General features: G+C 44.6%; 1 protein-coding gene across 1 annotated transcript in view; it reads left to right on the top strand.

The window, feature by feature from the left end:
• Positions 1–14,548, top strand: part of LOC147900497 (pre-mRNA-processing factor 19-like) — an 82,796-nt gene extending 68,248 nt beyond the window's left edge. Inside the window, exons 15-18 of the mRNA XM_087376982.1 lie at positions 9,643–9,739; positions 9,894–9,945; positions 13,754–13,824; positions 13,898–14,548. Of these exons, the coding sequence (XP_087233108.1) occupies positions 9,643–9,739; positions 9,894–9,945; positions 13,754–13,824; positions 13,898–14,007 (330 nt within the window). The 3' untranslated portion in view covers positions 14,008–14,548. The remainder of the gene's footprint in view (positions 1–9,642; positions 9,740–9,893; positions 9,946–13,753; positions 13,825–13,897) is intronic.
• The last annotated feature ends 1,261 nt before the right edge of the window (positions 14,549–15,809 follow it).

Below are 15,809 nucleotides of genomic sequence, written 5' to 3'. Positions count from 1 at the left end.
ACCCAAACTGGCCGACTTCAGGGTCTGTTTTGGCCGACCCTGGTCTGCAGGAATACATGCTGTAGGCAGCCCCTTTTAGGGCCCTCTTTTCCAGGGCCGTTGGCCCACACTCCAAGGGCTTTAGCCCTGCTCCCAAGGCAGTCCAGCCCCTTCTGTCTGCCTATATAAGGCTTGCTTGGCTGGCTCCAACCAGCCCAACCAGCTCAACCAGGATGGCCGACCCTGCTGCTGGTACACCCGCCTCTGCTGTGCCCCTTTCTGGCACCCTATACTGCCCACACGTGTGCGCCTTGGCTGCACCACATGTCGCCTCAGTCCGCCCTCCTGTGCACCTCTGTAAGGGGCCTGTTCCAGCCGGTATGCACAGTCCTTGAGGTGCCTCTGCCAGGCTGCTGTGCTGCCCACATGGCAGCCCATGTGCTGCCCATGTGGCAGCCCCTTTGGCCCTCTCCTTGTGAGGTGCTGCCCATGTGGCAGCCCCCTCTCCACCATGAGTCTTTTGGGCACATGCCCTAGGTCTCCCTCCCCCATGCTCTCCTCATATGGGGGCTTACAGATGGGGAGGTGACCTTTCCAACACAGAGGTGCACCCAGAGAGCTACGGATCTGTAGACTATGCACCTTGGAGGATGTGGAGACAGAGGAGCACTTTCTGTGTAGTTGCCATAGTTCCCAGGAGTTTTGGAAATGGGGAAGTGCGGGAAACGATGTTTCGGAGTTACAGCCATTAAAAGAAACGGTGGAAATGGAGTTTCGGTTTTTAAGGCTAATTTTATATATATATATATATATATATATATAAGATTATTATTAGTACATATTTCATACAACAAGGCTTGAGAGGACAAGGAGGAGGAGAGGAGAGGCCAAGGTTTGAGGAGAGCAAGGAGAAGAGGGCAAGGGCTGACGAAAGCAAGGAGGATTGGAGAGGAGAGCAAGAAAGAGAGGTTATAGAGGAGAGCAAGGAGGAGAGGAGAGGGCAAGGAGGAGAGGTAGAGATCATCAAAACCACTAAAAAGAGGTTTGAAGTAGAAACTCTAGGAGTAGTGCATATTGAGCCACTTCTATCCAAAGCCCAATCATCAACATAAAATCTGTCAATGCGTGCATGGAATGGACATCTAAGGCCTTCTCTTTAACCATGAGAACTGGAATGACTGCGACGGAGTGTGAAAGGAATCATCCAACCAAACATCTGTGCCCCACTAAACTGCAACAAGAAGGCATCCCAAGCTGCTCTTTCTAAAGAGTGAATTCCTCCTTCTCTATCCCCTTCTTGTCTAAAGGGAACTCCACCATGTTGAAGCCCCCTCCAATAATCCATGAATCTACAATGGGGGCCCAGGAGAGAAGTTCCTTCCAAAAAAAGGACACAGTCCCCTCAATTATTAAAGGCATAAAGGTTGAGAAAACCAACCTTATGTCCCCCAATCAAAAGAATGACCCATTGAGCTCTAGAGGAAAAAATGACACCATGTTCAACAACCAGGGAGAGAGGAGAATCTGAAACTGCAATGCGAATCCCACCCCTACTACCCAAAGCATGTGACCAAAACGTATGACCTGAAAGAAATTTACCTGACTTTGCACAGTAAGAAGAAAGAAATAAAGAAGAAAGAAAGAAATATTAACGTCCATAGGAGGCCTCGCGGGCCTATGGGACAAAGTGTAGAATACACCATCATACAAGCCACAAAGGGCTGGAGCAAAGGGCGTGCTAAGGCCCTTGCCGAGTACCGTGCTGAAATAAAGAGCTAAAATGTTCTAGCAAAACCAAATATAAAACATGCCATATCATATCATATCCTGTACTATCTGAAGTAGGATGAAGAGCTGGAGTTGGAGCTGGAACTCAGAATCGGAAACCTGGCATTGTGCTGGCTCGTCTATGAGGGGTGAAAATGTCTCGGATCTGCGTCTGTCTGGTTGTCTCATGCTGTGGTGGCGGAGGTGGCGTGGTCTCCTCAAACTCTGAACCTTCTGAGCTATGTTCAGAGTGACCCCTCGTCTTGGGCAATCTCCTATGAGAAAAGCTGTGATAGGTCGGACCTCAATCGAGTGTGCTTTGGTCGCCCTTAGTGCCACGGGTGGCCTTTGCAATTCTCTCTCGGCAATCCATACTGCCCGCATATCTGCTAGCTCCTCCTCCACCCCATTGTGTCCTGGAGTTGACTCAAATGCATAGAAATCTGTGGCCTGCCGCTATGTCTGGTCAACTTCTGTGTCCTATGGTCTGGTCACCTCTTGCTGATCTTTGATCTGTCGTAGAAGGAAATCCCTGTGTCGGGGCATCTCAAGCAGATAGAGCCCAATGCAAACCTCGTTATGGAAGTGGATCAATCTCTTATGGAGGTGAGCCGGTGGAGATAGTGCAGTCTTACACATATCTGGGGACAATCTTTACAGATCTGATTTTCACGATGACCCTAGAGAGGCAGTGCGTTCAGGTGCACTTTGAGGATCCGTCGATGAGGAGCTGGCTTTTCGACACCCTAGTAAGACCGATCGCCGTGTGTGCAACACTTTTCTTTGGGAGAGTGATCTCTTGGCGACAGAGTGGAGTAGTTTTGAGCGGCTACATGCGATTATGGATCTAGGATGATTCAGAGTAAGCCCTCAATCCCCCATCAGATGCAGAGTTTGCCATAACATCTCTCTAGGTTGATGTTATTTTTTAGATAGTTACATTCCTCCACAGAGTTTGGGCCCCTACTTGCATGGAGACTGAGGCTGGCACTAGAGTCATTCAGACGGCTAGCGAATAGTGGGCTTGAAACAGTATTGGTTGCTAGTCACGGTATTTAGATGGACCGGCTTTTTTTCTTTCAGTATAGCATGGATGCACCACGTGAGCGGATCCCACGAGATGAGATTAACCGTACTATATGGTTAGATCTCTACCATCTCCATATGTCTCGGATTTGGGTTGGGGGGGGACCAAGAGTTCCCCACCAAGATCCAGTTCTATCACGACCACTTCTTGAGAGTATCGGAGGATGGACTCATCATTAGACCCCAGTACCTGGAGGACAGAGGAGTCTCACATGCACTGAGGATTGCCATTGGATAGATGCGGGTCTCGTCCCATCAGCTGAGGATCGAGGCAAGGAGAGCCGTAGGCATACCCAGAGAGCAACAGATCTGGAAGTTATGCACGCTAGGGGAGGTTGAGACGGAGAAACTTTTCTTATGTGTCTGCCCAGTCTACTATGAGATCCATGGACGATACCATTGCTTTTTTTCACGAGGGCCACAGCTTTGGTTCACTCTGAGATTGAGCAACCTGATACAAGCAAGCTGAAAGGGTGGAACTACTAACTGAGCATCAACACCCATGCATAAAGCAAAAAGGTAAATGCTACATAGTAATATCAGAACAATCCTCTACATCATCACTCATCATCAGATCAATCTTTTGTTAGAGGACAAAGTGGAATATGCTCCAGCGTCACGACTAGGTCCCCTCTATCTTCTCTCAACAAGGGTGAGGGAGTGGGAGCATGAAATCAGAGACAGAATGCTGCCGGTTGCCTACGGGCAAGTCCTATGTTGTGTCGTGGTCTTGCTTTTATGTCTAACAAGGGCTATAGTGCTCCCTGTTGGTTGTGCTCCAACTCTGACAATGAGGGAATGTCCCCAAGTGTTATATGTGCGTCAGCTCTTTGTCTGAGTTGTCGTGTTACTAGCTTTGGGTTGCGGTTGTGGCAAAGATCTGTGGGGTGGGAGCCTATATGGTATGGCTGGAAAAGCTCAGTGATCATGCTATAAGAAGAGTCTACCAGGGTACACTACCCCCGTCTCTGAGATTGAAGTAGGCACTCACGGTGTCTGGCCGCCTCGTGAATGAAGGCGGCTAAGCATCTCTGGTCTGGAAAAGAGAGAGAGCAGGATAACAACTCTCTGAATAAGCAATAGAAGCGCCCTCAAATCTCATAGTACATTGGGCATCTGAGACTCTCTCTTGTAGGTCACACGCATCTCTCCTTGGGTAAACCCTCTGCCATGTCACTCTCAATATGGAGTCTATGTGAAGAGACCCGAAACTGCCCAATAGAGATCCTCAGTGAATGGGGTAGATGAATCTGCGTATATCCTAGTGGGTAAATAAACCCCTCCTCTGAGATATGTAGGCAAGGATCTCTGTAGAAGATGAGCTTCATTGGGAACTCATTCGGTTCCAACCAGGTCTGGAATGTATGTACATGTAGAAGATCCTAGTGTATGACCTGGTTGACCTCATGATGCCGGATTGGGGAGAATGGCGGGTCAATACTTTACTGGAGGGAGGAAGTCTATCCATGTGGAGCCCCAGTCGCTTAAACCACCTCTGTGTGTGTGTGTGAACCAACATCTTTGGTCACTTGCAGTTGATAGTGCTATAGAAGAGGACAATGCTAGCCACGGTAATCTGCTGCCTTCTAGAGGTGCAATGCATGTATCCCCCTGACTAGATATAGGGAAAGGTAATAACCTGCAATGCTACATCGAGCTGCAATTGAGGTGACCCAAACTTAGTTTGGATGATCTGGTGAGGAACTGACGGCCTATTTGCGAATCATTCGTGATAACATGAGAATCTGTAGGCGCTCCACATGAGCCCACTCTGTATCTGACAGACCCGGCCCCTAGCAAGGGCTGCCATACATTCCCACTTGGCGGACAGGGGGAGAAAGATGATATCGGATATGATTGTATTAAAGTCCGCGCGAGACTCTTCAGGATCTATGGGACTGGTGACCATTATGAAACTAATAGTGGTCTTTTACATCCAGTGAAACAAGCTTCTCACAAAAAATTTACACATTTAGTACTTGTTGTGCCAGCCATAGTTCGGCCTGTATGTGTACAGAAAGTTTTTTCGTACGGCCTTTTTTACGCGCCTTTCTTTGAAGGGAAAAATCGGGTGTCCAAACCTTAGAGCCATGCTCTGTTGCATGTCGGAAGTATCATGGACAAGATTCTGAAGGCAATGGCACTCCCAATCCGTACGCCTACAATCCGTATTGTCCCGACTCCCGACTGCTCCTAGTTGTTCGTGACTCATCTTGAGTTCCGACTGTTGGTCGACTTGGTTGTGGTTGGCTTCAAGGCTGGTCTCAAGGGCCCATATAAGCAACGCTTTGCCCCTTTCTTCAACTAGCCCTACGCCTTGCATCTCCAGCCCTTGTGCAGCCTCTACTTGCTCCAAAAGTCATTGTACAGCTGCTTGCATAAGGCTGCATTGGAGGTTGCCTCAACTCTTGCGATTTGTACGCTACCTGCGTTGGAAGTTGGAGCAAGCGTCAAGATATGGCTATAGTTGCTCTCTTTTCCAAATTTTCAATAGCTATGGCTGCTTTCTTCTAAGTTCTCTAGTGAGATCTTCAACGTGGCTTCGAGTCCTCTTTTACGAATTGCTCCTTTGTCTTATTTGCCCTCTTTTGCAAATTTGCAGCTTGCAGGTCTGCAAATGGGAAGACAAAAAGGACCGGAATGGGAATTTGGAGGGAAGGGCCAGTACACTTGTCAATGCAAGTACTGCCCTCATAAATGGGATGGAGGACTGACCCGCATAAGGGCACATTTTCTTGCACTTGGGGAAGTGTACCGCTCCTCTAAAAAGTGTGAAAGATACTTGTCAAAGATTGCAGGCAAAGGTAGCTTGGAAAACGGTTGTAGCACAGATTGATGCAAATTTGGGGGATGCCTCAGTGAGTGGTATTGCAAGCGGAAGTGCATCTACATATGGGCCAAAATAAAAGAAACATAAGAAGTCAAAGGGAGCCTTGGCCAAGGCATGGGAGTCACAGGCACGGAAGGATGTAGCTCTTTGTCGTTGCTTTTTCTTTACAAAGGACATTCCTCATTGGGAGGTGAGGAACCCTTATTTTTTGGAGATGGTTGGCCAAGTTAGCCTGCATCCTATAACATTTTGCGCACGAAGGAGCGAAATAATGAAGCAATATGCATAGATCAAGAGATGCTATAGCCCCGAGATAAGTGGAAAAATAATGGCTACAACATAACTTGTAATGGCTGGTCTGACACTCGGTGTCGGCCTATAATCAATATCATAGTCTCATGCATTTTTGGTTGAGCCTTCTTGAAGTCAGTGGACACAAGTAGGCAGTATAAGTCAGGGGAGTACATTTTTGGGATATTGAAAGATGCCATTCTTGATGTTGGGGCTGAACATGTGATGTAGGTGTGTATGGACAATGCATCTAACTGTGTGCGGGCCTTCTTGAAGTCAATGGACACAAGTGGGCAGTATAAGTCAGGGGATTACATTTTTGGGACATTGAAAGATGCCATTCTTGATGTTGGAGCTGAAAATGTGGTGCAGGTGTGTATGGACAATGCATCTAATTGTGTGCGAGCAGGTGAAGTGGTGGAGGAAGAGTGGCCCCATAGTTTCTACACGATGCACATGCCATTGCCTTGACCTCCTATTTAAGGTCATTGGAAAGCTTATATGGGTGAAACCAGTGTTAGTACATGCTAACATGATTGTTTCATTTGTTATGCGGAGAGACATCGTATTAGCAATGTATAGAAATTTCAGCAAGAAGGAATTGATGAAACCTGCATAAACACGGCTTGCTTATATACAGTGTAACCAAAAAACGCGTTTCTAGCATGCGTAACACTTAGAAATGTTTCTAGACAAAACGTTGAGCGAAACTTCGTAGTACAACTTGTCACATGTGTCTTGAATTTTTTGAGAGTGCTCAATGTGTATATGCGTATTTGAGAGCTCTTTTCAGAGAGAAAGAAAGAAATATAAACGTCCGCAAAAGGCCTCGCGGGCCTATGGGAATCTGAAGATAATAATCTATGTTATACATATAATTCATATAAAACTAATATTTTAAACCTGTTTCTAGACGAAACGCCTAGCAAAATCTAGAAATGTTTCTAGAAACGTTTCTTGTGACTATGCTTACATGTTTATCATGTTAGCAAACTTGTTGGGTGAGAGGGTATACAATGGATTGTGCCGCATGGTTGTCAGTGATAAGTATTGCAGGAAGAAGATGCCACACACTGTGAAAGCACAACAGGTGTCTTCTATTATATTGGGTGCTTCATTTTGGCAGGATGCAACTTACAAGATTCATTGTGAAGCTTTGTGCACCTATTTTGAAGATCCTTCGTCTTGCTGATAGGTAAGGGGCTACCATGGGACTTGTAAGTTGTATATGAGCTCACTGATTGGATGGTGGAGAAATAGCAACTATTGATGGGATTGACTGATGTTAGAGCCTTGTGTGTTGATAGGTGGGATAGGATGCACTCTATGTTTTGTTCTCCATCCTATTTGGAGAGAGAAAAATCTAGATGGTGACAAGGAGTTGCATGATGGGTGGATGGATGTCATAAAGCAGTACACAAAGTATGATGTTGAGAGCCGGGGCACCTTATGTGATGATGTCAGGCACATTTACACATGCGATTGCGACGGATGAAAAGAGATTGCACCAAGGGGTGAAATGGTGGGGAGACATTTGGGGCTCACATACCAAATTTGCAGCGGTTGTCTCTTCGAGCGCTCTCTTATCCATACTAAAAGAAGGAATAGGATGCTTTGAAGAAATTAGTATACATCCATACTAATTAAAGTCTCATTCAAAATCAAGGAAAGGGGATTTGAGAAGATAGAAGTGACCTTGGAAATGATTAACAAGGAGAAGGATGATCATAGGCTGCTCGCTTTGCAAGCGGATACGGAGGGAGAAGAGATTGCAGCCCCTATTGTTACAAGAAGGATGGATGTTGCTGCAGCTTCAAGCAGCTCAGTCTTTTGAGTCCCATGACAATGCAGATGAGGATGATAGTGATCAGGAGGAGGAGGATGAGGGCACTGATGCTGATGAGCAAGAGGATGAGGATGAGCTAGAGGATGAGGATGCAGCTTGAGGCTTGAGCCTCATCGTTTCTGAATCGTGATGCATTTCAGGCTTCAGGCTTCAGCTTGATTTCCTAGCTGTGGCAGCCTTTTCTTATATGACGTTTTGCCTTTGATGTTTTGGTGTAGTACCTACTTCCTTTGATCATGATGTCTTGGTATAGTAATGATCTATGATCTATCATCGACACTATGTATCAGAATCTAGACAACTATGGTCTTTGGAGGCTGGACTCTTTTATGATTCATGAGTCATGACTTTAAAATTAATACAAGTTTCAAGTTTTGTAGCTCTATGTCTATTTAATATGTACAATGTATATTTTTCTGTTTTTTTGGGGGTAAAATTAGGGTCATGTATGTTTCAGCCCGAGGGGCTGAACCATACTCCAATTATACTTCCGTACTCGTATGACATATGCGTATGGTAACGTATGGAGAATACATCGGTGCCAGCTTGTGTGCTAGCCGCAGTATTTTGTTGCGGTGTTCCAAAACTTATTTTAAGTAACTTCCTAGCTTTTTGGCTAGATAGATAGATAGAGAGAGAGAGAGAGAGAGAGAGAGAGAGAGAGAGAGAGAGAGAGAGATGATTTGATTGTATTAAACTCCGTGGGAGACCCTTCAAGATCTATGGGACTGGCGATCACTATTAACTAATAGTGATCCCTTACATCCAGTGAGAGAAAACATTACAAACTCGTCATGTATGAGTACTTGTTGGGCTAGCTTGTGCACTAGATCTAGAATCTTATTGCAATGTTCTAAAATCTTTTTTCAGGTAGCTTCCTAGCTTTTTGGCTGGCTGCTCCAGCAGATTTTTTAGATCTCTGCTGTCCCCATAGCCTTCTCTGGCTCTACACCTTAAAAGTACATTCTGTTCATTTTCTACCTCCCCTATGGGGCAGATTTTGCTGGTTCTTTCCTCTTTGGGAATCCGTGGCCTTGGCCTTATACCGTTCTCTACCTCGAGATCATGTGAACTAGTTTTGATTTTGCAGATTAGATGTCGTTTAAATGTTGATATGCCTTCCCCAAGGTATTTCTGCATTCCGTGGCTGTCCATTGAGTTAATTTCTTGTTTATATGTAGAGCCCCAAGAATCAGTGGTGGCGATGTGGAGTACATGTTTTTGTAGAGCATTTCCGTGAAGTATTACTTCCAAGTAGTGAGTTTGTTAGTCGTGGAACTGCCCTACTTAGGGCAGGTTAATAGCCCAGCACCTCCAATAGCTCATAGTCCCTATCTATGGGGAGCTGTTGCTGCCACCCAATAAGAACTTACCTCTTGATGTTCGAGCTTCCCCTTGAAAGAACAATAGCTAATAACCTCACAACAGAAGTCCACCCCTATCTACTAAGCTCTATTCAGGCTATTGCCTCACTGATATTGCAGGACAATGAGCACATGCAGGACAATCATAAAATAAAAGGCACAGGCAGACATCATATGTTCAGTGTCATGGATCTGTTAAGGGCTGTAACATGCAAGAAGACAAAAGTGGACTCATTGGTCCCAAATAAAAGTAGAAGACAATGCTCATAGAGTTGATGTTGTGATTATGTAATTTTTCCCACAACTCATGCAAAGATTACCTAGCCTTTTGTGCTTGCATCTTGTTTTTGGGTCTATAAAAAGCCCTACTGTATTTTTGTGAATATAGGTTCCGCATGTATATTTGTGTCACATTCTGCCCTGACGTCATTTTCGTGAAATTGCAGCAACTGATATTTTTTGCCTGGGACTTTTTGCAGACAGCTGCACATGATGGTGTGAAGTTATGGGATTTGCGGAAGCTGAAGAACTTTCGCTCTTTCACTCCATATGATTCCAACACCCCAACAAATGCAGGTTGGCTTGCCAATTTTCTGTTTAACTTAGTACGATTGATTGATTTATGCAGTAAAAAATTTCCGTTGTACACTTTTCAAAACAATATGGTTCATTGCCCTTTGAACAAATTATTTTTGCCCTGGAGCTCTAAAATTTAGTACTGTCTTCGCAGTGGAATTCGATTTCAGTGGAAGCTATCTTGCAATAGCTGGGTCTGATATAAGGTAAGCATTTCCAGGCTGTTCTAAGGACTGGTTTCCAGTTTCTGATGCATGTTTCACATCTTATTATAGAGTCATCATGAAATAATCTACACCCATATTGCTAGTGTTGTAACATTTCCTAAGAGTTGATCCTACTAGACTATCATTCAAGTCGTCATTTCTTTATGAATAACCTAAAATACTAGATGCACACTACATCTCTTTAAAAGAGCATATGTCTTTAGAAATGTTGGATGCTCTGCAACTCGGACTGTAATGACACTCTTAAAAAAATTGGTGCCCAATGTCTTTATGATCCGGAATAGAAGTTCTACCATCGTAGAGTAAGTATAGCTGCTTCACCAACCATAGTGACAATTATCTCATCTTGAAAATTGCCTCTACTTTCACAAAGTTTTGATATTCGTTCTTCAACATCAACCATTGGCGTTGAAACAATAAGATAATTTAATAGATGTAGCCTCCGTAGGATCCCTTTCATAGTAACTTTCACAGGTGGCATCCCCCCCCTCCCTCTTCTATGGACCCCTCTATCCATCTCTCCACATTTTCGAGTATTTATACTTGAAGGATGCATTTTTTAACGATATCTTAGTTGGATATCAAACTCCTACGTCAATTTAGTTTGTCTAGCCTTTTAGTCTTTTTATTCAAGCTAATTTCACTATCACTTGGTACTCTCTTCGTCTAAGATTTCAAATTAGTACCTTAAAATTGGCGGCCGCACGTCTTCAAAGCGTAGACAATACTATAGAGTTCTCGAATGAATTCTCTATGTCGGATCTAGCATTTTACCTTCAAATGCTACTGACGGGCGAGGTGAGATTGAGATCCTAGAAAGTCTGAGCATGCTTTGTAGACTTTCAGAAGCCCTTTGACATAGTCCCGCGTGCCCGTATGATTAGGAGACGCTAGGAGATGCAGATCCCAGGGGACATGATCTGGGGGCCTCTTATAAACACTCTTTGGGCTCTACATTGATGAGATCATGACTTTCATTGATTGCCTAGTAAGGGAGGGATCCTCGCTTACGATCTGATGATATAGATACTTTTGTATGCATATGACATAGTGCTCATTTTCTCTTCAATGGCCAGCCTATAGAGACACCTAGAGGTCCTAGAGGTGTTTTGCAGAGAGAGAGAGAGAGAGACTTGGCAGTCAATCTTGGCAAGACCAAGGTAATGATCTTCAGACTTCAATGCCTTCTGGATAGTACTTCATCGACACAGCTTCACTTACCGAGGGGAGCTGGTAGAGATTGTGCAGTCATACACCTATGTAGGGCCAATCTTCACGGGGCCAGTTTTCATGATGGCTCATGGAGCCAGGGCACAACTCACACAAGGGCAGGGAGCTTTGGCTCGACTAGAGCGATAGTGCTTTGAGGCACACTTCAAGAACACCTCGACGAAGAGCTGGCTTTTTGACACACTTATGATGTCGACAGCCATGTATGTAGCTTTTGGAGGAGCGACCCATTGGCATCCGAGTGACGGAGATTCAAGTTACTATGGGATCCAGGATGATCTGCAATAAGCCCTTGGTCCTACCTAAGATCATACATGCAGAGTTTGTTGTGACATCACTTCAGCTTGATACCATCTTTTAGACAATGACATATCTTCATAGGGTGGCCTTACCTAGTTAGAGGCTGCTGAGGTTGGCATTAGAGTCATCTAGGCGACTCGTCAAGAGTGGAGTTAGCACATCCTAGTACGCATGCATAACGAGATGGATTGATAGTCAAGATATTCAGATGGACCTCCATAGGGTTGGATCTCTCCAACTCTATACATCACGGATTTGGGGAAGGGAACCAGGAGTTTCCCTTCAAGATCTAGTTCTATTATGCTCACTTCTTGAGAGTATCAAAGGATGGAGTGATTATCAGGCCCCAATATTTGGAGGACAGACGGGTCTCACACGCACTGAGGATTGCCATCGGACAGATGTGGGTCTCGTCCCATGAGCTGACCAGAACATGCATGATAGAGGTCCATCCCATCACTGCTCTACTCGGAGGAGACCAGTCGAGCAAAGGTGTCACTCTTGATATGACCCACCGGATATATAGATTATGGGTACCACATCTCGTGCCTCAGCAAGAGATGGTTCGACGTAAATGGCAAGGGCATAGAGTTAGAGGCTAGACCTTAAATGTAGAAACTTGAAACATATGATAAGATTTTGATGGCCAACTTTTGTAGCTCTGTAGTCTTCCCCCACCAAGAAACATAACGTGGAGCCACTCATGGATTCTTGCTGTTGCATGGCTTAAAAAACCCCAGTGGTAAAATAAGATGTGTTCTCTATCATTAGTCGCACAAACTTTTCCACCCCCACATCCTATTCAACATTATAGGTAGCCAAGGTGCACCTGCATTGCAAGAAGAGATAAGCATATTATTTAACCCTCTTTGCAGACATCGACCGATCCATATGTGAGAATAATGCATCCATATGTTGGCCATAATGCCTTATGATTCATGTGGAGTTTTGAGTGTGTTCAATCAATTGAGACAAGCTACTTGTCAATATATGCTGGGCATTCATTGTGCATAGAGGAGCTTCAACTTGAGCTACAATATTGATAAAAGTTTCCCATTGCGACATACAAAAGATAAAACGGCAAATTACATGCTTCACAACTTCTATCTTATTTGCACAGTTAAGATTTCAAAAAAGGAAAATAATACAATAAGGTTTTGTGCCTCAATGCCAACTTCTTGCATGAACCTGGATTGTGGCCAAAATATCTTGATCTTCATTCCATGGACTCGCTTCGGTAGCTTTGCTCTATTGAGGTCTTCAAGAGGCACCATGCCATTATTGAAGCATGTTTTGATTTGGTATGGCCCTGTCCATTCGTAATGTTGTAGGTTTTGCTTAGTTTTTTCTTAATGGTGAACTATAGAGGAGTGCCAACATGCCATCTTTGAATTTTTTCCTTTTGATGTGGCCATCATGCCATGCCTTCCTCCACCTGTGGATGATTCCTTGTGTCTAGGCTACCCTCAGCTTAACTTCATCTAGCTTTGTCAAGGCATTCAGTTTGTCCTTGATGGCTTCTTCTTGGCTATTCATATGTTGTACCACCACGCAGACTCAGTACCCGATGCAAGAAGGTTCAGCAAATTTACATTCAAGATCTTATACCCAAATCAAGACAGGGATTAGAATACGCTTGTAGATGCGTATGCACATAAGAAAGTCCAAAGGGGAGCCCAAGATAGATGGCCTTGATTTACAAGTGAGAACTGAGAACTGCATCGCTTGTGGCACTGTGTACACGAAGCACGTACGTCAAGCATCTGTACAGTGCACCATAATGTCAACCATACGATCGTACATATGTATGGAACGATGCCACATACGGTACAATAGCGGCGCAGCCTCGAACGAAAGATATTTGATTCTTCCATGTGTGCATCTACATGTCAACCGTGCTCTCTGTACCAGCCTTCAGGGAGCCCCCTTGCTGTAATCTTGAGTGCATTGTCACATCTGCACAGCGAGAGAGAGAGAGAGAGAGAGAGAGAGAGAGAGAGAGAGAGAGAGGTTTGGGCATAGACTCGAAGAGAAATGGGAATAAATCAGACATCTGCTTATTCCTTCAATAATGAACAATTGATGGAAAACACACAATATTTCTCGAGCACCTACGAGTTTTGTGCTCAGTTAATATGATAACCACCTTCCATTTGATGGATACGTTTACAAAGGTAGGGGTTCTCGGATGTAAGAATTTCTTATACTCAAAACACTTCGTGTTTAGCTGACCGAGTTTATTATCTGGTTCCCGCAGGGTTTATCAAGTTGCAGGTGTCAAACAGGACTGGAACACCATCAAGGTTCTGCCAGATTTATCAGGAGCAGGTTTGTACATGGACAACTTTGCCCAGGGCTATATACCCATTTTTCCATAGATCTAAATCCTCTGTGTTTGCAGGCAAAGTTACCAGTGTTCGATTCGGTCCAGATGCAAATTATTTGGCTGTTGGAACTACTGACAGAAACTTGAGGATATTTGGTGTTCCACCTGCAGCATCAGAATCCTGATATTGCATAAGGCTACTCATCCACAAGCCAGTACTATCCAGGATTGCAGATGATCATATCAACAGGGTATGGCATGAGTTTCCTTGCGAAGTCATGTCAGGACTCAGAAGTGCAAAGGAGAGAGTGACATGCTTTGTTTGAGTGCTCCAGGGTCATAAAAGGTCTTTTGATCTCTTAAGATAAAAAAATTTAGTGAGTCTCTGCAGTGCAGGCTTCTGTTTGTGATTTGCTACGATACATTTTTTGGAAAGGACTTCATGATTCTATAGATTGAAGCCTCTGTTGAAGCCTTGTGTTCAATACATAGATGGTATATTTTGGATCAGGTCGAACCAGCAGTCTTACAGCTCATAAAAAATTCAGTCCTAACTATTGCTTTCAGCATAGGGTTTGCATGTGGCGGATTTATTATTTATTTTCTGTCACATTCAGATTACAGTTTAGCTGCGTCTCAAGTGTAACACTTCTGTAGTCCAAAGAGCTCATCAATTATTCTGACTTGATGACATTGAGTGAGTAGTTGTTGCATGTGTTGAATACAACCGATTTCCTTCAAAGCATGCAGATTTCATGTTATCCTTTTGTGGCCATTCATCTCATTTTTACGCTGTTACAACTGATATGATAGAATGCGTTACATTAAAAACAGCAATGCCTGAACGGTGTACGTTGAAAACAATGTAGAGTAGTCAAGGCCTTGAGAATCTGGTCCAAAGGGGGAGTATCTACATCAGAGGCCGATGTAACTGAATAGGGGGACTACGAGAGAAAAAAATCGATTAATTTGTCTAGGGGAAAGTGAGGGGTTAAAAGGAAGGGCTCAGAACCTAAGCTACAACCAAAAAATTAAAGATATTTCTAGATGTGAGGTCTAGATCTCCTTTAAAAATCTCCTCCCGTGCCATCGCTTGCTGCATCTCTCACAAGCCGTTGCGCCATCCCCCATGGCCACTCGCTCCTGCTCCTGCTGATCACCTCGCATATGCCCAGCCTCATCCTTGTCAACGCCTAATCTTCTCTGGGAGCTTCCTCACCTCTCCTCTTCCTCAACATTTCCTCGCCCTTGCCTTCTCTCCCCTCCTCTTCGCACTTCTCTTGATGTTTCTGCAGAGCTTGTAGTTTTGCTGCTGTCCTGCATCAGCTGTCCTGCATCAGTTTGAGGCAGTAGGTGCCTTGCTCGCAGCTTCTCCTCAGTGGAGATGACGATAGAGACGCCCCCTCATGGCTTGAAGAAGATGCATATGAAAGGGTGCCTCAAATGGGGCTACAGAAGACGCACGGGAGGGGGGGGGGGAGGGGTGAGCGATGAGAGAGGGGGCAGGGTGCGATGGAGAGAGCGGCCTGTTTCTGCAACCATTGGAGGGTGTCATCGAGAGGCGAGAGTTGGAGGTGAGTGGATGGTCGAGGGGGACGACGAGGGCGAGGGTGTGAGAGGCAAGGCTAATTGAGTTAATTAGGCTAATTAATTAGATTAGGTTAGGGGGTTTTAGGTTAGGCTAATTGAGTTAATTAGGTCACCAAATAATTTTTCCCGGGGAATCTCGCAAATTCTTGAAGTTTTGTAGAGCGAATGTTATTTCTGAATGCCTAGACAATTGAAACACAAATTTACAAACCTGGTGGAACAAATCCTATGGAACTCCGATACAGGTTTGTGTAGATCAAGAATTTTTTAGATTAGACCCATTAGTAGTCCATGTCCCAAAACAGCTTTGGCTCCATAACCTTGCATCAACTTGAAGATCCATCAAGGTCACCACGGTTAGTTTATTTGTATGCTACATCCCTCTCCACCCAAACAT

Source organism: Dipteris shenzhenensis, chromosome 7 (assembly GCF_047967505.1).
Source record: "Dipteris shenzhenensis isolate YYH24624 ecotype China chromosome 7, Dip_SZ_1.0, whole genome shotgun sequence".
Taxonomy (NCBI): Eukaryota; Viridiplantae; Streptophyta; class Polypodiopsida; order Gleicheniales; family Dipteridaceae; genus Dipteris; species Dipteris shenzhenensis.
This window is presented reverse-complemented; position numbering and strand designations above follow the sequence as displayed.